Source organism: Monodelphis domestica, chromosome 3 (genome assembly GCF_027887165.1).
Source record: "Monodelphis domestica isolate mMonDom1 chromosome 3, mMonDom1.pri, whole genome shotgun sequence".
NCBI classification, from domain to species: Eukaryota; Metazoa; Chordata; class Mammalia; order Didelphimorphia; family Didelphidae; genus Monodelphis; species Monodelphis domestica.
This window is the reverse complement of record NC_077229.1, coordinates 302,573,893-302,601,737: the sequence shown is the minus strand read 5'-3', so window position 1 is coordinate 302,601,737 and position 27,845 is coordinate 302,573,893. Positions and strand designations below refer to the sequence as shown.

At 35.9% G+C, this 27,845-nt stretch overlaps 1 protein-coding gene across 1 annotated transcript in view; it reads right to left on the bottom strand.

Moving 5' to 3' along the window:
• XKR4 (XK related 4) overlaps positions 1-27,482 on the bottom strand; it is a 538,913-nt gene extending 511,431 nt beyond the window's left edge. The window contains exons 1-2 of the mRNA XM_001368557.4: positions 27,376-27,482; positions 26,186-27,020 (exon numbers count right to left, since the gene is read on the bottom strand). Of these exons, the coding sequence (XP_001368594.3) occupies positions 26,186-27,020; positions 27,376-27,454 (914 nt within the window). The 5' untranslated portion in view covers positions 27,455-27,482. The remainder of the gene's footprint in view (positions 1-26,185; positions 27,021-27,375) is intronic.
• Between the last annotated feature and the right edge of the window lie 363 nt (positions 27,483-27,845).

Sequence of the window (27,845 nt, the reverse complement as noted above, 5' to 3'; positions counted from 1 at the left end):
TATGCCAGGTACTGTGTTGAACTGAGGGAATAGATAAAGAGACCAAAGAGTCCCTGCCTTTGGGGTGCTATAATTAAATGGAGGAGGCAATAAGCAATGAAATGTATATAAACAAGCTATGAATATGAGAAAACAAGAAATAATTAACAGAGGGAAGGCACTAGAATTAAGAAGATATGGGGGAAAGCTTAAAATATAAATATTAGTTATTATCAACCTCCTTGTGACTCATTTTCTTCATCTGTAAGATGACAGGATTAAACTAAGATCAAGTTACATGTAGCTCTATATTAATGATCCTTTAAGTGCTCTTAAGATGAAGTCACTTAACATATGCTACAAGGCTTATATCCCACCAAACTATCTCTTGACTGAAAAGCCTCCTTCTCTTGACTTTTCTTTATCAGGTCAGATGTGAATAGTTTTTGTCCACTGAAAAACGTCAATGGGTAACACTAAAGCATGGATGCTTTTAGTTACTGCAAATAACAGGTGACATCTAGAGCATTATGCAGGCTACAATTTCTGTGAGAAGGCAATGTTATTCTTCAGATTACCCATTAAGCCTTGATTTTGGATGCAAGGAGTTGTGCATGATTACATCTAAAATCTAAATCTAAATATTGCAAAGTTTCATTCTTTTATAGTATGTGAGGGTGTTTCTTCATGAAAATAAATTAATATGGAGGATACTTGAATTTTGTTTTGACTATATTTCAACAAGTCAGTTCCTAAATTACCTAGAAAATAAATTATTTCAGGGGACAAATAGAGGGAGGCATAAGAAAACTTAGCTGTAATTTAGAAATTGTCATTTTTTTTCATCATGGAAGCAGAAGAAAAAAACCCCTCAATTTTAATGGAATTACTATTAATTGATTTTCTTGTTTTTATTTTTTTCTTTTCCCTACAAACTATTAAACTATAACTTTACTAATGAGCAAAAGTAATTGAAAACAATCCAGACATATTCTATATTTCTTGGACCTCTGCTCTGTTCATGTCAAACATTCTAGGAATTTTCCATAAACCCAGGCCTCTAATTGATAACCCACACCAGCCTCTGGTTTAGTCTCCTCATCAGAATATATCAATTTTTCATGCACCCCAGGCCACCAGCATAGTATTTAAAGAAGAGAAAGACATAATTAACAAGGTGATTTCATAGTTATATTTTAAAATATGTCAACCCTCAATTCTGAGCAAAGCCTTACACCTTAATTACATTGCTCTGTTTAAAAAAATCTTTTAGGTATGCTCTTGTTGGTCTCTTTGGAATATTTTAAAGAGTAACTAAGGTAGACATTTTTAGAGTTTGCAAGCATGAACAGAACTCCAACCAGATAGTTTCCCACTGGATCTTAACTGGCATTCATTTGAGAACTTAAAGTTAGAGATTTGGGGCAAGGCTTGGGACATCCATAGGAAATACTCATGTCCTACCCTCATATGGTCTGAGGTATGGCTGATCCAAAAAGACAAGCAGAAAATAAGCCAGCACACTAAAAATAGGAAAACCCAAACACACAGAAACAACAGAATCTGACTCACTGGTAACTCTTTCTGACAACCAAATGATTGTGAAACTGTAAGACTGTCAACCTGTTTCAAGGAACATCCATCACAAAAATTCCCTAAAAGTTACATAGTTGTGTATGCCCTGATGAGAAAACACCACTGAATTTCAGATATCCAATTTGAGTACCAAAGCAATCTTTGAACAAGATTTCACTGGATTTTTTTTCTGTGGATTTGACAAAATCACCTTTTTATATGTGACACAGTGGGGGGAACCTGACACTAGGACTTGGGAGACTTGATTGGCTCAATTAAGAACTAGTTTTATTGCATGTCGGCGTAGGGGAATGGAACAAGCATTTGTTAATTACTTACTATATGCCAGGAGCCATGTTAAATGTTTTACAAATATCTCACTTATCCTCAAAACAATCCTATGAGGTAAGTGATATTATTCTCCTCATTTTATATTTAAGGCAACTGAGGCAAGCCGAGGTTAAGTGATTTGCCCACATTCACAGAGCTAGTAAGAGTTTGAGGCTAGATTTGAATACAGATCTTACTAACTCCAGGACTAGAACTATTTCCTCTATATATCAAACCAAAACAAAAACTTAGTTTGCAATTCCATTGCATGTTTTATGTGGTATTTTGTATTTTAATTACTTTAATTGTTATCTTATCTCTTTACTAGACTCTAAATTCCTCAAGGGAAGAGTTCATATCTTACATAAACTTCATATCTTCTCAGTGTCTAAAACTGTATTTTATATATAGTATGTGCTTAAGAAATTAATATCATTGTTGTGAAATCGTTATGTCTTTGAGCCTCCAATGTGTCCTCATTTGGACAATAGAGATTAAATCTATCCTACTTTGTAAAACATTAGGAAAAATACAATATTTAGATAAGACATGATTCTCACCAACTTGGAATTTACTTGAAAAGAAGAAAGATAGCCAGGTTTTAAATAAAGTAAAGCGTGAAAAACATAAAAGTAATGGGAACTTCCAAGATGGTATAATGAAAATATAACAATTACATTAAAAAAGTCTTCTTTGTCTCTTAGTTGCCCCATTCCTTCAGAATTAATTGTCCAGAACCTTGGGAATCAACTTAAATCCAACCAGATTATTGTTACTGAGGCTCTACATGCACCAAGGTAAACAGTTCATATGTACTGGGTGAGAGGGATGAGAGTGAAGAGTGAGAAGTATCATTTCTATTCACTTTTAGAGCAACCTTGACAAATCACTTCACTTTTCGAAGCTTGAGTTTCTGCAAAAAAGGGATAGTAACAGCTACAAAAATCTACCAAACAAGGTTGATAGGAATAAAACACATTAAAAACTACAAAACATGATATGAATTGAGTGGTTATATATCAGTGTTATGTACAAAAATATTTTGGATATAGACTTCAAAATGTAGAAAAGGCACAAATATTTTGTTTGAGAAAAAAGAAATCTGGCTCCATTCATTCTTTGTTTGATTTTCAGAAGATTAAAATGTTGTACTCTTGGAATTTTAGATCAGTTTCATCCCATTCTAGAAATGACAGGTGATTTGTATGTATGTAGAAAGAAAAGTATCCATCACAAGCAGCATCTGTTCATTACAAAGTTCCCAATTTCATTTCCTTCTTTAATATGTTGCCTAGATTGGTATTGTCAAGAAAGAGATACTATAGACAAATCTTGATTTCAGGAAAGTGTTTGAAAAATCCTTCCATTTTACACAAAAGGTCGAAGGAGTGGTTGTACTGGCAGTCTTTTTGTTGCCCTGAAATATACTGCAATATATGAAAGAAGAAAAGTTCCAAGAGAATGAACCTGTTTGTTTTCTCTTATATTAAACATGCTTTAAAATCTAGAAATTGGTTTAGCCCAATTAAGAGTTAAGTCAGAGATCCAGGCCATGAACAAACTTAATGACACCTATGTTTGTTTGTTTGTTTCTTCCTTTTTTACCATCTGCTAACCTTGGAATCTCTGAGCCATGAAGACTTATCCAAATTCCCAATGAGCTATAGCAGTCATCCTAAGGGCCATCTGTGTGGAGGGGCTGCAGTTTGTGGTCTTTTAACAATACACATATAAAAAGGTTTCATAAACTCCATGCCCCACACAGGAAAGAAGGCCACCAATTCACTGAAATGAATAACTAATTTTCAAAGTCAGCCAGATTCCCCTCCTTTACTTGCTATCCTCCCCTTCTTCTCTTTAATGAATCATAATATCCAAGATCCTAAAGATAGATCTACCAGTAGAAGTAATATGTGTCATCTGATTGCTCTGAAATTCCTGGCAATCAAAAACTACTGCCTTGCTATCTAAGTTGGAGATGTCACTTATTCTATACATAAGAAGGAAATTAAGAAACATTTTTGTTGTTTTTATATATCATAATATGATTTAGGGTCAAGGACACATTGCAGGATTGAACCTTCAAAGCAAAATCTCCTGGCTAGAGGGATTTGACACTAGGGAGTCAGACGGGTTATAGAGAGTATTACATACTTTATATTCATACCACCTCCCTTTCAACACATACTTTTAGCTCCTAGAAAATCAATAAACAAAGCAATAGGAATGCTAAGAAGGGATGAACGTAGGTCTGATTTTCCCTTTTTCTCTTTTGGATGAATTGATTTCTCACTAACAAAAGAACACACAGAAGTCAAGAACTCACTTACTTAATTGACAAGATTTTTTTTAATGAATTCCACAAATGCATAATGTGGTCGTTTTAATACCAAATCAAATGGAAGCTGAAATTCCAGTTTGCAAAGGAATGAGGTGGTGTGTAGATAATATTAAGAGTCAATCAGAAGCAATACTTTCCACTCCTAATGTAAATAAGACCCTATTTTTTAGCAAGGATAACAAAACAAATATGAAACACAGCAGTACTTAGCCATTGCACCAAGACACAATTTAAGACAGTACTTCTTTTCTATTACCACCAACTTTCCTCTACTCACCTTGATCCCAGCTTGGGAAGGAATGTGAACCTGGTTATGTCCTTCCTTCCCCAAGGCCCTGATGTGGATGGACACCTTTCATTCACTTTTTTAAAAGATATAACATGACTGTCATATTGTGCTCTAGCATGGTCCCTGAGACATCATTGGACCAGTGAGACACTCCTTAGCCATAGGGGATACAAAGTAGGTGAATGGGGGAGCAAGGAAACAAGAGTCTCATGTGGTATTAGATGTAAACAATGATAACCAAGGCCAACGTTTTAAAATCAATTCAAATCTCTTTATGACAGAGGGTTTTCAATCCTATAGCAAAAACTAATTCTTTATATCATTATTATTGCTTTACTACTCCCATTGTTATTATTTTTCTTATACTCAATCAATAAGCTCTTATTAAATATCTACTATACTAAGTATTGCAATAGACTCTGGGGTCATAAAGATAAAACTAACAATTTCTGCTATTAAAAAGATTCTATCAGAGAAGATCATATGCATATCATTAATTTTATAGAGACTGTATATGAAATAAATATGAGGTAATTTTTGGAGGAATGGCAGGAGGAACTGAGGGAATCATGAAAATCCATGTTTACACCATGACTTTTCCACTCAAGCTCTCTTCTCCACTGGTTCTCCCCCATGAGAACCTTTGTTACCATCCCCTTAAATATGTTAGGTTTCCCTCTGAGATTACTCCACTGTATATATCTTGCCTAAACATAATTATTCGTACATTGTCTCCCACATTAGAACATTATCTCTTTGAGGGTAGGGACTGTGTGTGGAAAGGAAACAAGACTGACAGTTTGTGGGGGAAGGGCCCAACTGGGAGTGGCAGTTGGGTCTTGTGACTAGCACTTCCTTCCTGTGGGAGTGGGGTCTGGGGACTAGTCCTTCCTTCCTGCGAGGTGGGTCTTGCTTCCTGGGATTGGAGGGGAGAGGAGCTTATTCAGCCCAGTCTGGAGTGGCATGCTCTTCTTGGTTCAGCCCGAAGACACAGGCTTCTAAAGGTTAGAATTGTTCTTGTTTGCTTTCTGTCTATTGCTAAGATTCTGAATTAGAATTAGAGAGTAGATGGGAGTGGGACAAACCCTCTGCCAGCCTCTAGGGCTTGGCCCTATACTCTGAAGCTAAGGAAAAACTCCAATTCCAACTGGATTATTAAACTTTATATTATTTAAATTCGCAGTCAGATAAGTGCATTATCTTTACTGATCATAGAGGGAGCTGAACTTCAGTTTCAGTCATTCAAAGACAAACCATCCTTATTGGACCCCTGCTGTTTCCTCTCAGCAGGGGGCATCTCCCTCCCCTGCTTCACCAAACAGTGTTCCCTCTCTCCCCTTAACTCCTCCATACCCCATAGAAACCTCCCATTTATCCCCATTTTTCCCAATCCTATTTCCTTTCCCAATAAATATTACATGTGTTTTTGTCTTTCTTTGTATCCATAGCACTTAACACAGTGCCTGGCACATAGTTGGTGTTTAATAAATATTTATTGACTGCTGTTGAATTGTTGATTCTAGTTGGTGATGCAGGTCCAAAACTCAAGAGCAATCCTGAGACTGACTAGGGGGAACTGGGAAATAGCCTAGAGACAATAATGAAATTCATGTGAAATGATGAAGGAAAGGAAAGAAGAAAGGAACAAATGAATGAATGAAGGAATGGAGGGAGGGATAGGGAAGGAGAGAGGGAGTGAAAAAGGCAGGGAAAGGAGGAAGAAGGGAGGGAGGGAGGGAGGAATGATGGACAAAGGAAAGAATCATTTATTAAGAGTTTATCATGTACTAGAGACACTGTGAACAGAAACACAAGCAAAAAGAAATACAGTCCCTGCCCTCAAAAAGTTTATATTCTAATTGGAAAAGAGAATACACAAAAGGGAGAGGAAAGCATTCTGTGTGTGTGGGACTGATTTGAAGTCCACAAAGTAAGGGCTAATGCTAGTTGGAGAATGAAGGCAGCATGGTGTGGGACTTACTAAGGAACTCATCGAGAAGGGGTTGTAGTGTTTGTGGTACTTGAAGCATAATATCCATTTCAGTTTCAGTGGGCTGCAAGGTGATAGACTATTCCATAGCAAGAGGACTCGTGTAATTATGGGAAGTTCCAGGATAATCCAGTAATAGAGAAATTGTGATTTTGAAGTCAAGAGATAGGAACAAGATTAAAAGATGAAACTATACAGGAAAAAAAGATGTCTAAGAACCAAGTCTTGGTTCTTAGATAGATAGATAGATAGATAGATAGATAGATAGATAGATAGATAGATAGAACTAAAAGTAGAAACATCACAAAATTCCAGAAGAGGATCCTGGATACTCAATGTGCCAAATGCTTTTGGAAAGTCAGGAACGGGGAAGATTGTGATCCCATTTAGCAATAAAGTGATCAATTGTAACTTTGGGGAAGAGCCTGGTTTTAGCTAAATGATAAAGTCAGAAGCCAGATTGCAATGTCAGGACTTTCCCTATCACCCTGAAGTGCTTCTACTGTATTTCATTTTTAAAGAAATTATGATGTCTTGTTTCATTGCCATCAAATAAAATTTCAGACTTGTTCCAAGGGTAGTTTTCCAGCCACAGCTTTCACAGAGCTAGTGAGGCAGATGGAGGCAGTCGATAGAACACTGGGCCTGGAGTCAGGGAAAAACTAAGTTCAGATGCAGCCTCAATCACTTACTAGTTGGATGACCCTGGGGGTGTCACTCTCTCTGCCTTAGATTCCTCAATTGTAAAATGGGGATAATAACAGGACCTACCTGAGGACACAAGATATTTATAAAACATTTAGTATAGTGTCTAGCACAAAGAAAATGCTTGATAAATGCTGATTCCCTTCCTCATGCCTTCCAGTATATATCAGTTTTTTAATTAAAGCCTTTTTTATTGAGATCCTATGAATAAAATTTTTAATCAGAACTCCTATACTTCCCTCTTATTACAAATATACCATCAGCCCCCAATATGTCCTCTTTACAAACTATCCTGTAACTATAATCTGTACCATAAATAATCCTCAAATATTCAATAGGGTTATTTTCATTATTGCATTGTGGTGGTGGGGAGTTAGTAGAGGGAGAACTATTCAGATGATTCCATTTTAAAGCCTAGTACTTAATAACCCAGAAAACCTATGATCATTTATTAAATTACTTAAGGCATTAATATCTAGACAACTCAACTAGAATTTTTAGTAGAGGTCTTAGGAAGATTATATAGATGATAGGTCTTTGAACATTTTCTTAACACCAAGGAATGTGCATCAAATTCTAACACATGAAGAGAAATATTTGAAGGTAGGTCCAAGTCTAAAGCTGCTTCCTTCGGGAAGATTTCCCTTGATTCTTTCTCTTGGAAATAAGAATCCTCTCTTCAACATTCTATTGTTGCTCTGTATGTTGCTTGTACAGTTTACATGCTATATTTTTGTTTTAATAGCCAGATGGCATAACAGTTTTTAAATTGGCCAGATGATTTACATGTTATCTCATTCAATTCTCACCACTCTATGAGACAGTGCTACCATTATCCCTATGTTTTAGATAGAGAAGTCCAGACTGACAGTGGTTGAATGATTTGCCCAGAATCATTCATCTAGCAATTAGGTGTGTGAATCAGAATTTGAACTCATGTCTCCCTGATTCCAATTCCAGCATATTGTCCACTGGCTATTTTTTAAAACTCTGACCTTCTGTCTTAGAACTGATGCTAAGGCAGAAGAGGAGTAAGGGCTGGGAAACTGGGGTTCTGTGACTTGTCTAACACCACACAGGTAGGAAGCAAGTAGATCACATTTGAATCCAGGTCCTCCTGACTTCATGGCTGATGTTCTAGCCACTATACTACCCAGCTGTCCCTCCCTACACTAGCTATTTGTATATATGCCTTCACTGATAACAGATTAGGATCCATATCTAATTATTGTTTACATTTTACTCAAAGCCTGTCACATAGGAGACATTTAAAAGTTTGTCATACTGAATAATGGTTAGATGCATGTGACCAATTATACTTTATTTTGTGTTTTCCAAAAAATAATAACATTATCTGACCGAAGGACATAGCCAAAATCTGTTTCAGGTCAAAGCAGTCCATTCACACCATGGTTCTCTATGTTGATGAGTTAAATAAACCAACTTGCTACCAAGCTATCAATTGTGAGTTTTTTGGGGGTTGGGAAGGGGATGTGAAGAGAATCACTTTTTTTTTATTTTTAAAGCTTGAGAAATAAAGGATGTTTTCTGCTTGACCCCAGAGATGAAAAAAAAATGAATAAAAGCTGCAAAGTCTTCATGAGCTAATTTTCTATCAGGCAAAAATATAAAATCATAGAGCCCTATTCCTTATAGTAATAATTTTTACACCTTTTGTATTTTTCCTCTGCTTCTTTGTTTTGCATGTCCAGACATGATTAGTGAGATAGTGACCTCTTCTATGTACAATTAAGAATAAATACTAAAGCAATAAATGCTTAAAATAAACTGTATTTATGACATTTCTTACACTAGGAACAAAATGAAAATAAAAACAAACACTTATTCCCTTAGTATTATCTAGGCCAGGTTTAACATCTGCAAAGTTGATGAAATTTTAGTTTAATGGATTTCATTTGCCCAGTGATTAACATTTTCATGGGATTGTGGATTCAAGAGGAAGAATTTAGGAATAAGTTTACTTGACTTTGCAGCTCCTGGAAAATGTTATTTTGACAATTTCTTCATTTTACAGATGAAGAAACTGAGGCCCTGAGGCAAAAAAACTTAACAAAGATCAGGTAGTAAATAAAAAAGCCCCAAACCATTGACCCCCAAACCATAGGATTTCCACTCTACCACCCTGTCTCTAACTTTTCCTCGTCCAAATTATATAAAGACTTTAAATAGTAAATGATTACTGAATGGCTGATGGATTCATGAATGTTGAGTGAATTGTTCATTTACTGCAGTAACATTGGCAGGGCAACTTTTCACTGATGTCTAAGTCTTGATATCTAGCATGAGATGGTAGCTTCGCCTTTCAAAATAAGGAAGTCAAATCTTACCAGATGCCAAAGTGCCATTAACATCAAAGAGAACCAAGGCAAGGTAAGGTCTAAATTATAACTGAACAGTTTTTAGGTTCAACAAAAACCCCCATGGATGAATGGCAAAGTTAAATAGTACAGCTCACCTTTGTCTCAGTAAGTTAATGAACATCTTCTATTACCAAGAGTCCCTAATTAACCCCAGTGGTAAAATTTCCTACCAAACTGTTGTTGATTGTAAAGGCAATCCCTCCTTCTGACACACACATATGTTAATACACTATTGTAAAAGTTCAGGGTAGTTATTATTGAGTTGTCTCAGCCCCATTAATTATCCACTATACTGTATTTAGCTTCACTCTGGTAAATCTTTTTTAATTGCCCAGCCTCTATTTACAGTGAATCTTTATTTAACATGCTCCCAAGTCTGTTTATGTTTATGCCTTTTCCAATAAACTTGTTAAATAGAGTTTTAACCGGTACTATCAGAATCTTTAATGAGAACTGGGCCCAAATTCACTTAAATACTTCTACTTTGTTCTTTTGCTAATAGAGAATGTCCAATTCTGGATTATCTGAATCTAAACTTAATTACCTCATCTCTGCTCTGGCAAAGGGAATCCTGACCTTACATAACCTAAAGCCAATGGCAGCTAGAAGGAAATGATCTTATTGGTGTAATTATTCCCATTTCTCCAGGGTGGGATAGGATCTGTTGATAAAAGAGATTTTTTTTTTTTGCCGTACACCTGAAAAAAAAAAAAGGAAGTGATCTAGCTCCTTTGGAGTAGTTATAATTTGCAGTGCTGTCATTTAATTCAGAATAAAAAACTCAAAGAAATCAAACAGAAATATGACTAAATATCAGCTGATATTAATTTATTAAAACAATTCTAATCCACAAATATTTAACACTGAGAAAAAGGAAGAAGGGTACTCTAGGCTGGGAAATGGGCATTTGGCATTGACTATACTAAGACTAAACCTATCTAATACCGGATAGTTGAATTGCACACATATGGTAATCATTTCTCCTTCCCTGGCAAATGTCTATAGTTGCTCTTCTGAGATAAATTGTACAAGTTGAATCTGCAATTATGTCACATACCTGCAAAGCTTGCTGGTCTCAGTGAGAGATGTGACTGACAGTGTGCTTAGCCTTATGTGCTTAGAATGGAATTCATAATTCATGAACATATGTAGGAGAGAGTCCCAGTCTATGCAAGGCATGGCTATGTACAGAAATAAGGTATAAATGCAGGTCAATTGCATTCTGTTCACAGGGGAATGCAACATAATTAGCATTCTTTGCTGTCATAAAATTACAATGGAACGTTTATTTTTGCCTCAGGGTGACAGAAGGAAATGACATATTAGGATTAATATTGAACCACAAACTCTGTGTAAAAATGTGAGGAACTGATCCCTTAAGTCTCTTAGTTGAAAACTATCCCAGACCCAAAAAAACCCCCAAACCAAAGCAAAACAAAAAGACAAAAACTAACACTCCCCCATTGAGTATCCAGTAAAGCATCAAATAATTCAATAGGGTACAAAATTACCAGATTTTTTTTAAAAATGCAGGTATGAAAGAGATCTCAGAGATCACTGTCTTCACATTAAATTTAAGGAAACCAAAGTCTCTCAATGAAGTACAGACTTGGGAAAAGTTGGGGGAGGAACAGAGTCCCCCAAATAGTTCCTAGTTTCTTCCCACTACATCATGATGCCTCTCTGTCCCAAGAAAACCCAGGCAAGGTCTTTCTTCATGGCCTGAATAAAATGCTGTTGACTCAGAGAAAAATGGAACTTTAGCTGTTTTAGTAGTTCACTTGGAGATAGGAACAAAATGAGACACTCAAATAACCCAACAGTTAACAAAAGGAGGTTAATGAGTCATATCAGTGAAAGGATATTGGTTGAGGAGATGGTCATAATTCAGTAAGTCAAAGTTTCATTGCTTTGCCTTTATACTAACAATGCTGGTCACAAACCTTAGGAAGGAACTGCTGACCCCTTCTACAATGACTTTTTGTACATAGTCCACCAGGAAGCTAGTGCCTTCCTTTACTGAGCCAATTAAGTTTTGAAAAAGGAGTCAATACCTTTTAAGGAAAAATTAGTTTAACCCAAAAGGTGTTAGGTCTTAGTACATTTCTTCTGCTACCATCACTTTATGCATTTGAAAATGAAGGACCAGATCAAACAACCTTGAAGGTAATAGCCTAGCTTTAACCTTCTGTTAGTTTGTGAAAAATTATCTCTGAGATCTAAAACTCATCAAGGTGATCACACATACTGAATAATTTGATCAAACAAAGGTAATTTAGCAACTGTCCATGGAAACATTTAAAACACTGAACTGAACAATCACATCTCTACACACAGATGGGGATGGGGTGAAGGGAGGACAAGCCCTAGCAACACAAGTGATGGCATAGCAACACCAGCTGTTGCACAAAAGGAGAATTTTAAAAATATTACTTTGAAAAATATGCGTTTCAGAAAAAGTCATAATTTTATATATTAAGAAGGAAAATCAGACTGAAAATGTATCTACATATAAATCAATTTTATAATGTATCATTGTGTTATATCTTTGTTTCAAAATTTAAACACTGACACATCTAGTGATATTCCTGAACACTATTTTTCTCATTTGCAAGACGAAAGTTATACTGTTACATTAGAACTGTGGCTATTTGATTTATACTGTAGGTATAACAATGTATCATGGGCCTCTCATTCCACAAAATAATATGAAGCTCACATTGTATATTGGTCATTGGAATCCTGAAGTAAAATGGAGAATGTCTATATTCTGTGTCATATAGTCAATTCAGTAGACCTTCATTAAAAGTTTGCTTTTAATATATTTTAATATAACATACCAAGAATTGTGCTTGGTGCTAGGGATAAACAAAAATGCAAACATAAACAAACTCTGATCCCCAAGGAGTTTATTATATCGATTAGAAGAGATACTACATATACATATAAATATATAAAAACTAAAATGTAATATTTGAGGGGGCACACTAGCATTCCCTAGCTTAAAGAAAATATACAACCACATCTTTGATGGAGACTTAGCGGTTTAGTTCTACATCTGCTATTTTCTCTATTTTTTCCAACCTCATCTAGGTGGTAGGATGGATAGATCCCTGTATCTGGAATCAGGAAGATTTAAATTCCAATTTGGACTCAGATACTCAACCAAATGACCCTAGATAAGACACAACCATTTTTTGTTTCAGTTTCTTCAACTGTAATTGTTGTGAGGATCAAAGGAGATAATATATATAAAGTGCTTAAGACAATACCTGGAACATAGAAGGCATTTAATGATAGTTCCTTCTCCCATTTCCTTTTCTTACTCTCATCTGTTCTGGTTATGTATGGCAGTTAATTCAATTAACTCAACTCAATCAAGACATCTCTATTAACCACTTTTTAACTCTAATAACCATTATTTTTTACTATGCACCAAGCACTGTACTGGTGCTAGGAATATAAATACAATGAATGAAATAATGCCTAGTGACAAGGAACTTACATTTTAATAGGAAGGAAATAGTCTGAAGTACAAGATTAATCTGATCATGAAACTCCAGTGTTGTCAGGTACTCTGCTGCTGAGCTAGGCACCACCAAACTATCCTCATATTCCTGAAAAAGTTTTGACTAACTTCTACCTCAATATCTTTATAAAAAAGAAGAAAACCAGCATATTACTCCACTTGAAAGTCCAGCACAGGCTTCACTTATCAATGACGGCAATCACCACTTTTCAGATGAAATACCATCAGTCCATTCTTCCATTCACTTCCTGGCTATTGCTACCTGGCTATTTACCTTTTCACTCTCCCTGGGTGCTCTTAGCCTAATGCTTCACTGATCCATCACCTTCTATTATAGAGGCCTAGTCTTTGATTCATCTCTCCCATCATCTACTTTAGCAATCCACTCTCTGAATAATGGAAAGACACACTGCAATAAGAGATCTCAAAATTGAAAATTTGGGATTTAAATATGATGTTTTATTATAGAAATCCATTTGTAAAACTAAGAACTGGTTTACTAATATTTTTATTATTACTATCTGCAATATTGACTCCATAATATGTGTTGATTATTAGGAATATTTACAGGGTTTAACTCAATAACACAATGCTTTATTTGTAACAATATAGAAAATACCTGCATTGAAACTGTAGAATATCAGAAGTACTCTGGTATTTAATGAATTTATCAATTGAGATAAAGTGGATTCATTTTTGCCATTCTTCACACATTTTGCATTTATTATCACTTCTCAATGGAGTTAACCTATAAACAATTGATTATGCCACTATATAGACTGTCTATTTTTTTAATAAGCTGACAAAATATGTCCTTTGAGGCCCAACTTAATGACCTGATCCTCTGTGAAGTTTTTCTTGACCACTCTAGCTAGATCTTTCCTTCTTCTCAGTTCTTTGTACCACTTTTTGATTTTTTGGATTCCTTGGATTCTGAATATTTCCTTGCTCAGAAATTCAAATAACCATCCTCTTTTCTTGTTTGAAACTCCTGTTGCTAACCACTGGTAACTACACATATCATGGCCTTTGAATTGCCTGTTCATGCCTCTTCAACATCCCCACTTCCTTACACTTAGTATAAGACTTTAGTTCATGATTTTGGATGTCTTTTCAAATCCTTAACTTAGCTTTGACCTTTATTAACTTCTTTTGGTTGGATTGTTTTACCATATTAATTTTATCATATTCACAAACATTGATATTATGATCTCATTTCATTGAAAATTTTCCCATTACATTAGCTAGTTCTAATTTGACATTTGTCATGAATCCATTTTTTTTGGTCATCTAAGACTTTTATAATATAAATATGGACAAAATCTGGCTTGCATAAAAGTTAAATGTGGGTTATAATTAATGTTTGTGTTTCAGAACACATAGACACACTTTTCCCTCAAACTAGATATTTATTAATAGTACATTTATTAATAAGAGACAAGTCAAAGACATGCCTCCATTTGAAACAAAAATTTAGAGGGAGGTCCAGCAGTGACTTTTATACCTTCTGAGTTAATTCTTTTTGAAGAGATTTAATTGGAAATATATATTCTGGGCTTATGTTTACATTTGGAACATTATAATAATAAGACTTAATTTTAAAGCTTCGGTTGTTAATATAATTTTTCTTTTTGATATATTTATGGAAGAATATTCTCCATTTGTCATTCTGTCTGGAGGAGCTAATTGCTGAGTTCAAGAACAATCATTGGTAAGGTATGCAAATATATTTCTTAAGTGAGATTCTGACTTTCAACAATTTTTCCTCTTTACTCATTTCTCATGCCCACTTAGTTTCAAGTGGTTAGATATTGCTATTCATAATTTAAAAATTGTCCCTATTGGGTTATTTATCAGTGGCAGTAACTCAGCTGTTTACATAACTAATATTTGTATTCCATTTTTTCTAATAAAGGTATCATGTCCTGGGGTGCTCAGGGAGGAGTAATATCTTTGGTATGGAAGGCTTGTCGTGCCCTCCTAGGGCAGCTCTCCAGCCTCTGATCCTCACCTGACACCCAGCTCTCACTTGTGGCTCCCAGTAGCTGCTAGCATGCGGCAGCGGCCACACCCCAGGCAATGGCTTTGACAGGCCGACCAAACCTTGTGAGGGTAGCCATCGGGTCGTCAACCCCTGGTAAACCAGGGCTTTGCTCACCCAGCATGTGAAGACTGTTTCGGAGGAACAGGCGGAAGAAACCAATAAGAAGGTTCAACGGCTGAGATGGCGATACAGCAAGGCACTGTGGAGTGCCTAGGGCATGTTGGAGCACAAAAGACAACAAGGGCATCCAAAGCAGCTGAGGAAGTCTCCAGGTGTAAGGACTTTTCATGCCAATGGACCCAGGCTTCCAACACCGAGAGAGTGGGACTATCTCTGTGCATCGACTTTTCCACTTAAATCTTCATGCACAAGTGTCTTTGTGCACAAAAACACACAAAGACAATTGTCATCCTCATTTACCAAGAGACTACTACTACTAATGTTAGGAGAATTTAAAAAAAAAATCTTTTCCCCAGTTACAATTCTTGCTAATTGACAATTCACACTTATTTGAAAGACTGAAAACTCGGGTAAATATGCCCAAGTTAATGTTACAGGTTTATACCCAGATATCTCAAAAAAGTCACAATAGTGGGGGAGGTAATTTTTGGATTGAACTTTATGCAGAGGTTATTATCATATATTTTTTAAAGTATTGAACTTTGCATAACTAGCAATGATTTAAGGAATGCCAAATGATGAAAACACAGATATCTAGAGCTAGAAATCACCTCACATAGCTATCATCTATTTTTTCAAAAATTGTTTTTACAAATGAAGAAATTGAGGTCTAGAGAGGGAAAATGATATAATCAAAGTCACATATCTGATTAATAAGAAAGCCAGGTCCAGAAACCAGGTTTCCTAGTAACCAGTTCAGTGCTCTTGCCATTACCTGTGACTCCTTTTTAACTGTTGAAAATCTTTTTTTTCTCCTATCTCTAACTTTCCCCATTGTTATTATCAGTATAAAACCAGTTTATGCCAAAAATCAAGAGTCCTATATTTTCACTTTCATCAATTCAATTGTCACCCAGTTTTGATGGCAGACTGTTTGTTTACAGTCTACAGAACAGGAAAAGAGAAAAATTCAGAGAAACATCTGGAGTCTATTCATGGTGATTATATATATGAGCCACAGAAAGAGAAGATCAGTTGGTTTTTCAAATCTTACAGATGGAATTTGCCATAATGGAAGTTTAGAAAGCTTTCCCCTCTTTCTTCTTGAACAAAACATACTTTCTTTTGTAGTCCAACTAAAGTTTTCTCTGATACTTTAAGAGGGCCTTTCACTAGAGATGGCTCTTTTTAGATGACTAAACGTGAGATGTACCACTAATTGTATAATCCCTTTGACTAACCATCACCAACCATGGCTGTACTCTATTGATAATAATATTATGTTGCTTCAAGATTTGTTGAATATTCTCTCAATTTAATCTCACAAAATCCTAAGAGTCAAATATTATTGTCCATATTTTACAGATAAGGAGACTGAGAGGCAGAATTTAAGTGACTTGCCCAGAGTTTAAGTGTCTTGGGTCATTCAGCTAGCAAGTGTTTGAGGTTGGATTTTAAGTCAAGTATTTCTGGTATTCTATTTACTGAATTACCTATTTGCATCAAGTAATAATGGAAAACATGTAGACAGTGCTTTAAGGTTCTGAAAAGGCTTTATATATATATATATATATATATTATTTCTGATAATATTTCTCTTTATCCAAAAGGAATATGAATCTTAGTTCATAATCTCCAAAGAACCAAGCTGGAAATGGGTTGAATTTTTTCCCAGTGACCAAATTTTGACCAGTCTAGAAAAACTGTTAGAAAAAGTTAGTAGAAAACTTTATTCTTGGGCCAGGATAGAGCATGTCCTGAGATTCCACAGGAAATGTGTGTGTGTGTTATCCAAGGTTCCTAGAAAGGAAAACCTGGGTTTGAATTCTGATCTGACATTTATTTCATGATCTTTAGTCATTAAACTATTCTGACTTCCAATTTTTTCATCTGCAAAATGAAAATGATAATAATAACCATGATAGTCAACTCAAGGTCATTGTGAGGTTCAAATGAACTAATGTATTTAAATATTTTGAAAACTTTAAAGTGCCATATAATGAATTATTATTTGAAAACTATTCTCTGCTCTCTCATCCTGCATTATTCTTTACTGGTAGCTCTAAGCCACTATAATACATGTGAGTTGATAGATAATATTAGATAAAAATGCCTCTGTACTACAAGAGTGAGATCTGCCTGGCATTAAGAAATGTGCATTTATAAAAATGATATTTCAAAGTACTTCTCATTAAGTTCCCAGGCATGCTATGCCCTGGATGGCTACCTGTATTGACTATTCCTGAGCTCACTTCCATTAATTATTAATTATTTATTATTTATTAAGTACCTGCTGCATTCTAGGCACTGTGGTAAGTGTTGGAACACATATGTGAACATATCTCTCTTATTTGAAAAGAATAGTATCTGGCCATAGTTCTCTAAGAGCTGCAATTGAATTAGCAGCTGATTGAGTCAATGACTGTATAACTCAGGATTGGCTTTTAATTTCATAGGAAGTTTTGTCTAGACAAGAGCATCATCATTGAAACAAATGATCACTCTAAGTGTATAAATTATTGCTTCCTTTTATGATTAGAGACTCGAGAAAGGTATATCCCCTCATGACAGAAAAGAGATGACAAATTTGGGTTTGAGGCACTTATTTTATGTTCAAAAATGTACCAGAAGTTCATTTAACATACTTTTTTAAATTTAGAATTATTACACTGACTAAACTATTTCAATATGGCAATTAAATATGAGGATTATTCTTAAGGTAAATTAGACACATATTTGTGATATTTTAATGTGTTATTTATCTTTACTGTCTGTATTCCCCCATTAAAATGTGAGCTCCTTGAATTCACCGACTGTTTTTTTTTTAATATTTGTATTGAAAGTACTTAGCACAGAGCCTGAAATATAGTATGAACTTTAAAAATTATTGCTAATTAACTTGCAAAAGGCTAATTTCACTATTTATGGAACCATTCATCATAGATAACTTATGTGTATTTTTTTTACAAATCTGAAGCTGATATACTGTGATTCTAAGGAAATAAATAAAGATGTTAATTCATCTACTATGATTGCTAGATATGCATAAATGTAACAAAGTGAATCATTCATCAATTTATAAATACACACCATGCTTTCTCATCTCCCTCCATGCCTTTGATCATGCTCTTCTCTATGCTTAGATTACCTTTATCTTTCATGAAGTTGACAACTTCCCCTACTGGTAATCTACACATCCACAGTTCATTTAAAATGCACTAATTTTCTTTCATAAAGATCTTGTATCTAAGAAATAAAAGGAATTGATTCAAATATATGACTAGGAGTCATTCCCCAATAGATAAAAGGTCAGAGGATATGAATAGCCAGTTTTCAAAAGAAGAAATCCAAGCTATCAACAGTCCTGTGAAAAATGTCTTAAATCAATAATGATTATAGAAATGCAAATGAAAGCAACTTTGAGGTTCCCCCTCATATTTATCACACTGAAAAAGATGATAAAGAAGAAAATGATAAATATCACTAAAGATACCTTGAGAAAACAGGTACTCATATTCACTGCTGACATAACTGTGAATTGGTCCAGTCATTTTAGAAAGCATTTTGAAGCTATAGTCAGAAGGTTAAAAATCAAATGTGAGATCAAGAATAAGAACTCAGGTGTCTTGATTCTCACTTTACTGTCTTCTCTACTTTCCCATATTGTCTTTCTGCACTAACTACTCTCTGAAAAGAAACTTCACAAGTTGATTTACTATCACCCCATTATTGTTACTCCAAATTGGCATTATCTCCACATTCTCTTATATTTAGAAAAGATCAAAAGGGACCATGCAGTTATTTACTGCTGCCACAAACTTTGGAGTCTCATACATATTAATTATATGTGTATATAACATATATATCCTCTATTTTCCTTTACTATGACTTATCTTTCCATAAGAAACCTCTACATAAGCAAAGAAGGGTAGAATAGATACCAAATTTCATCATTTAGTTTCTAGTTATGTCTTTAGATAGTCACCTATTAGTAAGATAGAACTTTTAAAAAAAGAGTTTATTCACTATTTCCCCAGGTGGAATGTATTATTTATCAATTCTTACCAGCAGAAACAGGAATGCAGATGTGGCTATTCAGATGCAGCTATCTCAGGAGTTCCCAATACATTTTGATATTTTTACCTAGTTGTCCTCTTAGACTGTTAATAAAACTGAATCAGGAAATTGAAGCAATAGGCAGAAAACTGGGCAAAACATTCCTAAATCTATATAGGTTATTTACAATTACCATTAAAAATAATTGAGGTCAAATATCAGTGATATTGAAATTCATCAGTGATATTGAAATAGGTGAGCATAGTAGTTCAGGATGCCCTCATCATTTTCACAAACAGATCCTGAAAGAGTCAGCACTAAGAAAATGAAGTAAAATAATGGAGAACTATAGAGTTACATATGTATTTTTATATCTGTTGGGTAACACTGAAATACTACACCTAGCATTTGGAGAACTTACATAGATCTGTGAGCTTCCTGGGAAGACACCATGTCCTAAAACCTATGAAGAGATTATAAAGAGGCATCACTACCTTTTTCCAAACTCTCTTTGATCTCTCTTTCCACTTAGCACAAGAAAAAAATATATGGCAGCTGAATCTGGTAGAAAAATAATAATATTAGCAAATCAAAGGATTGGACCCAGGCCCTAGGCCTACAACTAATTACAAATATGACTTTGGAGAAGTCAAACACTTTCTCCTCCTCAGTGTTCCTACATCTATAAAATTGAGATAATAACAATTTCTCTTCTTCAGAGAGTTGTTATAAGGATCAAATGACATTAATATGGAAATATTTTGAAAGACAAATAGAATGGAATGGGATCCTTCTAGGCAACACAGTTGTTTCAAACATCAAGAAAGTGAAGCCAAACTTTTTATGATGATAATCTAAAAATGATTTTAAATTCAAATAATAAGATCAACATTTTATTTTCTATGCAAACTGAATAAATATTTTTGTTATTCAATTGGTTCTTTGAGAAAATCATTTCCCGTATAAGACGTTGTCTTCTAACACATTCATCCCAGAAAGCACCTTTGAAAACACCAGGAGTTCTATTAGTGAAAGAGAGATGGCTAAGGCAGACAGAGAATGAAATTCTGACTTCAAAACTAGCCAGTTCCTTTAAGATAAACCATCATTTTAACTCCTCAAGGAGGCTTAGTAGATGGGAAGACAAATGTATAAGAAATATCTATTTAACAAAATGATAGGTGGCACTGACCTTTCATGGTACATGTAAAACCTGGTGGTGAGCTAATACAAAATCAATAATAATCTTTTTCTGACTTGTCTATGGATTATCCTTCCCTTTTAAACATGTTCTCAACTTTCCTAGACATTTTCTTCTGAGTCCAAACCTACTTTCTAAAGACTTAGAATCATGTTGTCATCCATTCTAGTAATAATTTTCTGGGTCAAATTTGTGGACTAGACTAAACAAAAAGCCAAGGAAATATACCATGGAAAGAGACTTTAAATTAACTGGAGACACTTGGAAGAACAGTGTGGAATGAAATTAAAACTATGTTTTGTTTTGTTTTTTTCTACAAAACTTCCAACAGACTCAACCATAAACTCACCAAACCATTTTTCTTCTTCCACCAAAGGCTAGAACATTTTAATCCTGAACAAGTCTAACTATTAGACTAAAAAATATCTCAAAACTACCATCATTTAACTTCCCCCCTTAGACCATGTTTTCCCTTGCAAGGCCATGAAGAAAAAGAAGAATCTCTTCCACACAATGACTCATTACGTGGCCTTTGTTTCTCCTCTCTCACCAATCTTTTCTAGGCTAGCTAACTTTTTCTAAAGACATGTTTTTGTAGTAGTTTCCTTTTGAGTCCCCCTCACCATTATAGTTCCCTTTCTCTGAAGGTATTCCAGCTTCTTAATCCTTCTTAAAAAGTGTTGACCAAAATTAGATATAAAACAAACGTAAACCATTTTAGGAAGAATATAGAAGAATCTAGCATCAATACTACATCTTCACATCTTATGTCTGTATCAACTTCTGATTCAACAAAATTTCTGCTAGTTATGAAGGGCTTATATTTATTAATTTCAATGTTAGGCATCATTGAGGAGAAAATGTAAGCATGATAATTGTTCTTGCCTGCCATCATTGCTTGGAACAATTGATCTAAAATGTTATGTGACAACAAATTAATATTATTTTCCCATCATACCTGTTATAAATTGTCTATCAAGATAGATCATCTGAGGGAAATATGGAGGTATTAAATATGCCTCTTCTTCCCCTATGACTGTGATTTTAGGTTTTGATTTAAAAATTGTATATCTGTGTGTTTTCTGTAAACTCTGAGACTTAATAATATCTAAAGATTTTAATAATCTTGCAGTTTTAAGAAGAAATATTATGAATAAGTAACTTTTCAAGGGTGATTCTATTATTAGGCAAATTATCTGTATAAGGGTATATAATATGTGCTGTATTAGACTAAAAATTAGTGGAGAGTGTTTTCAAGTATAAAAAAGGAAAATAAAAATATTTCATATTTATAATGATTTTATAGTAGGGTGAAGTCAAGGCAGGAATAATAGTACATAAATTTCATTAACAGTATTTCATGTCCTCTTTCATCAGGAATATTATACAGAGTAGAGAAAAATGAACTATTTGGTACACACAATGAAATGTTCATTATATTGTTTCTTCTTTTAACATTTTTCTGTGTTTCATGTTTAAATTTTAAACATTCAGGTAAAGAACCAAAAAGCAATAAAACCCATTCAATTTTTTCTTAACATATGATTTCAAAATTTGGCCCATGGGAAATATTATAGAGAAGTTTCATTGTATATTAAAAACAACTTTCTTTAGACTACATTAAGATCTACACAATAATTTTATATCTTCCTTTATGTCTTGTTTACAATAAATAATTCCCTTTGCTGAAGAAATAGAAAACTATGATTAAAATGGCAAGATAAATATTGACCAAAAATATATTTTAAAATTAGAAAAACATGAACTAGATAAAACTACAAGACTCAATCTAACAAAGACATGTTTAATAAATTCCACTGGTTCCCTATCACTTCCAGGATCAAATATAAAATTCTCTGTCTGATATTTAAAGCCTTTCATAACCTGGTTCCTGGGTCCTACCTTTCTAGTGTTCTTATAACTTTCTCTGCACTATTTACTCCAATATCTAGTGACACTAGACTTCTTACTGTTCTTTGCACAGGACACTCCATCTCCATAATCCAAGCAATTTCACTGGTTTTCTTTCTCTCTTAACTAGAATACTTCCTCCCACCCAGTTTTTGCCTCCTGGCTCCTTTCAAGACCCAACTAAAAGCCTATTTTTTATAAGAAGCCTTTGTTGATCCCCCTTAATGCTAACCTAATCCTTTCCCTTTGTTTATTATTTCCAATTTATCCTGAATATAGTTTGTCTGTACATAGTTGTTTTGATATTGTATTCTTTATTAGACTATAAGCTCCTTGAGAGCAGGGATTGTTCTTTGATTTTCTTTACATCTCTACTGTATAATGTTCTGCTGGTTAGATAACACAGGTTCAATAAATGCTTATTGACTAACTAGAAGAGAAATAGCTATCAAAAAGTGACCTGTCAAAGCATTTCTCAACTTTGTTCATAGCTGGCTAAAAACATTATCATGAGACATTGGGTCTCTCCTGGACTAAATTCCACCCTTAATAAGTTGCTGAAATCAGAGAAAAGGAATGAGAAGGGAGAACGTTACTTTTTTCATTCATTAATGGAATTCTTTTATAATCATAATTGCTATGGCAGCAAAAGTTCACTTTCATTATTTCAAATAGCTCTTTCCCAGGATCACCCCATGCAACATTAAAAACCACCATTAATTTCCCATTAGTAAGCTTTAATTAAAATGAATATGTATCATTGCTTACAGCAATTGCATTAATAAGAAATGCATAAATAAATATGAATCTTGACTAGAATACTCCAAATAACAATTTCCAGCAAAATCAGCATTTTGATATCATTTCAAAGGGTTTTTCTCCCTGACAGTTTTCAGAATTTTCTCAGTCTCCTAAAATAAGTAGAAGAATTTCATGAAAATGCTTACAATAAACAGTTACCAAGCTAGATAAAAATAAATTTTATTGATCAGAGAAAGTAGCATTCAAAAACATTAATAATGACCTCATGTGCTTTGGTGCATTGGGTACTATTGTGTATTTTTAGTATAGGGCTTCTGAACAAAAGTTCTACGAGTAAATGGAAAGCTTACTATTTTAGAGATTCAGAGTATTCCAAAATCATCTAGTTATAATATAATCTCAATAATATGAGTAGTATTTCACCTAAGGTACTAAAAAAAATCTTTCCTGAAGTTCTAGTTGAACACTTGAGATACAAAGACAATATGTAATTTGAGGAATATTTCTTTGTATATAGTTCTCTAAGTTTTATTTTTCCCTGTTCCACTCCACTAGTCAGTATAAAAGAAAGCCAATAAATCAGAAGATGAGGATTTGTGAAGTGAAAAAGAAGTTAACTGACCATTTGAGTGTACTCATATCAGGCTATCCTAATTATGTATAACTATCAACCATACCTTATGGAAGATGATAGGATGGGACAGTTGCTAGGTACTTCATTTAATCAGTTTTCATGTGGGAGCAACATATGAAAATGAGCCCAACAGTTTTAACTGCCAGAGGATCACAAATTCTTTTTAGCATACTCTGAGATTTCCAAGAAAAATGTCATCTGGATGTTTAGCAAGAGAACTAAACTATCAGCACTATCATGCCTATGAGCTAAGCTATATATTGTATAATTCCTGTGGCGTGATTTGGCAATTATAGCTTTATATTTAGCCCATTTCATCTCCCCCTCAACCCTCTCCTTCCTACTGCTCTTTCTTTATGGAATATGGTACAACTTTGATGTCTAGAAGCTTTTTCCTTTTCCTACTTATTCCTCAGGAGAAACTGTATTTTCCTGGAGAAAAGTTTAAGCAAACTTGATCAAAGGAACTACTGAAGCACACAAGCTTTGTAAAAGATTCCTTATAGAAGCCACCTTCTAAGAAAAATAATTCTATTTCATTTCATTGTTTTGTAAAATGCTTGAATCACTACTAAAATTCTAAAAAGAAAATCTAACATGGAATATTAAAGGTGACTGAAGAAACATGATTTGCAAAAATTGTCTAAATCTTACAAAGAATTGTCATAATCCACATTTAAATTTTTTTTTTCTGCTGCTGTGGATTTAGTTGCCAAATTCCTAGTCCAAAAGTACACATTATAGATGCTTCATGTGGAAACTTGATGCTACATAAGCAGGACAAATAACCCAAAGAAATATGTCACTGTAAATCCTCCACATTTAAGAATTATATTTCAAAATGTTACCAGACACTCAAATTTGGGGGGGGGGGGATTTAAATTCAAAACTTCTTATCTTACTGTGTTACCTATTTTTTTTACAAAATTCTGGGACTTCTAGAAAGAAAACAGTTTTAATCATATTATGCCAGTGTCTATGGAAGCCCTTTAATACTAGAAAGCCTAATGGAGGATCAGGTTTCTTTAATGCCAGTAGTGTTGTTCAATGCAAGGATTCAAATAACTCTTATTTATCTCCACAAGGTCTAAGAGTTACTTTCGCATGGCTTTTCTCCATTCAAGTATCATATTTGCAGTTCGTATACCACAAGACATTACAAGGAGTGAGAATGTAACAGAATATTGCATGGGGAAGCACAAAACCATGTCTCCTATCTAGACATACTTTCTAAGAAGTTTTCTATTTTCACTTATGGCACAGTTACAAAGACCTGCACTATCCACTCAGAAGGAAGATTTGAGGAATTCCAGTGTACTGACATCTTTATTCACATTCTTTTGTATATCTGGAATTCAACATATGGTAAAATATCACTTTTAAAGGTTTCTAAAAACTCTTAAACAAGAAAACCACCCCAGAATAATTGCTTTGATTGCTATATACAAACATCTAAGTGACCAAGCTCTCTCACTTAAGAAATTTAGGTTAATATTTCAGTTTTGTTAATTTAAATGATCAGTATATATAAAAAAAAGATTGTTATCTGACATGCTTCATATTAACAAAGTAAAACCATTCACTAGATGCCAAAGATCATTGCTGCACATGCAGGCATTACCTCTCAATGAGTTTTTAGTCAGTTTAGACTTCAAGTATGATTGTAGAGAACCTGATGAACTAAAGAAGTAATTTGAGTCCACATAACATACACTTTTATGGTACTCATTTATCACAACCTAGGTAGGTGAAAGAGTTATCACACTAAGAGCTCAACATCCATATGCCCCAAATGCAAAGACATCTAATTGTGTCACTGCCAGGTACTTTCCTTCTGAATCTAGTATTGTTACAGCAAGAATGCTGAAAACCTCAGCTCTTCTGATGGATGATCAATCATATCTAACTAGAAATAGAAATTTTCTGGAGGAACAAAAGGAAGACAATTGTCCATGTAGCACTCCCAAATCTAACAAGTTCTACATTCAAAAATATTTTTAAAAGCTTCTCAGAGGAGCCCCTCCTAATCACAAAAGCAAATTATCAGTTTTTTTTTTTTTAAGGTAGAGGAAACAGTAGCAAGTGAACGAGCTAGAAGGGGAGGATGAAGATGGGTGGAGTAATCAACACTACTTTCTTTTCTATTTCCTTCCTATGGTAATAAATAGCTTCATATTAAAAAGGGAAAAAAAATCAGACTCTGCAAGTGTCCAAAGTATCTAAGAAAGTGTGCGTTAGACAACATCACCACAAACTATAACAGTGTAAAACCATAAGTGGGTGGTGGTGTAATATTGGCAGCAAGCCTCTCTCTTTCCCTCCACCCCTGATACAGTACCTCCAGATTTGCCCGAGCTGCAAGATGTGGATGAGTGACTGCAGGAGCCAGATGCAGAATGAACAGGATGCAGACCTGTTCTTGCTGCCGGTCCGGGTGGCACTGCTGCTGTTGCTGCTGTTGGTGGTGGTATAGCTTTTGCTAGCGTTTGAAGCTTGCCTTTGCGGTGTGGAAGGACGAGCATCTCCTTCTCCAACTGCAGACCCACCGCTGACCACCGTCTTGCAGTCCGCTGTAGGCTGTGGGCAGCCAGAAGCAGAGGAAGCTGTGGCAGTTGCTGTGGTTGAGGTGCCTGTGGAGCTGTCCTCAGTGCTGAAATCGTGCACAAACCAGCGGAAGCTGAACACCTGCACGGAAAGGGAGCCCAGTACCACGAAGAAGAGAGTGAGTCCAAACCACCAGCGCTGACCCCTCAGGTAGTAGTCCACTGCGAGCCAGATGTCTGTACCCACATCCGCGAAGTACACCGCCACAGCGGCCAGGATCCAGAGGCAGTCCCACAGCGAGTAGCGCTGCTGCTCCCTGCCTAGTCGCAGGCACAGTGAGGAGGAGCCCCCCCCACCGCCACCACCAGAGACCCCCGAGCCGCCGCCCGAGCTACTGCTGCCGCCGCCGCAGCAGCAGCACCGGGAGCAACCGCCGCCGCCGCCGCCGCCACCGTCCGTACAGCAGCCACCCCCAGCCGCCTCCTCGTCCTCAGCTCCAGACCCCGACGGTAAACCTGGAGCCAATCCCTGCACCGAGCCGGAGTGGTCCGAATTCTGCAGCGGGGTGAACGCTACGTCGCTGCTCTTCTTCATTTTCAGCCTCCCGTCTGATTTAGCGGCCATGATGCCTTAAAACCAGAGAAAAACCCTCCTTTATCTGACACCTTTCCCCCTGCTGTCTCCTCCTCCAGCCACCTCCTTTTTCTCTCTTCTCTTTCCCCTCCTTCCTTCCCCTCCCTTTCCTTCTTTACTCCCTCCCTCCGCCTTTTCCTCTGCTGTTGCTGCTGCTGCTGCTGTTGCTGCTACTCCTCCACTCCCTGCTTTCCTAGCTGACTGGCTGGCTGGGTAGGTAGGATCTGGGCTGGGGCTAGCAGCTACCCTTCTGCCAGCTGGAGCGCCGCCTGGCTGCCTGCAGCAAGCAAACCTTCTTTTCCCTCCCTTTCCAGTCTCCTTCTTCTTTTTCTTCTTCTTCTCCCTCTTTACCTGGTTGCTGCTGCTGTCCGAGCCGCCGCCGCCGCCAGCAGCAGCAGCAGCCGCCGCGGCGGTACTCGGACCTGTACATTCCTCCCCTCTCCCTCCCTCCCTCTTTCTCTCCTCCACCAGCTGACTCCGAGTGAGAGGATGACCTCATCCCTTCTCTCCCAGCTGCTGCCGCTCCCAGCCCTGAACGAAAGGGGGAGGGGGAAGGAGGACCCCCGAAGGAGAAGAAGGAGGAGAAAAAAAGGGTGGAGGAGTGGGACCTTCCTAATCCAGGAGAGGCTAAGCGTGTGTAGAGCCAGCACTATCCAGTCCCTCTTGTTTGTAGAAGATTTTGAAACAGGCTGGTAGATTTGCTAGAAACAGGGGAAGGGGAGAAGAAAGAGGTGAAGGGAGGGGTCCCCTGCATCAAACCCAAGATAGGAAAAGAGGATTGTGAGAGAGCAGCTCATGCATTTGTGGGCGAGGGAGGAAAG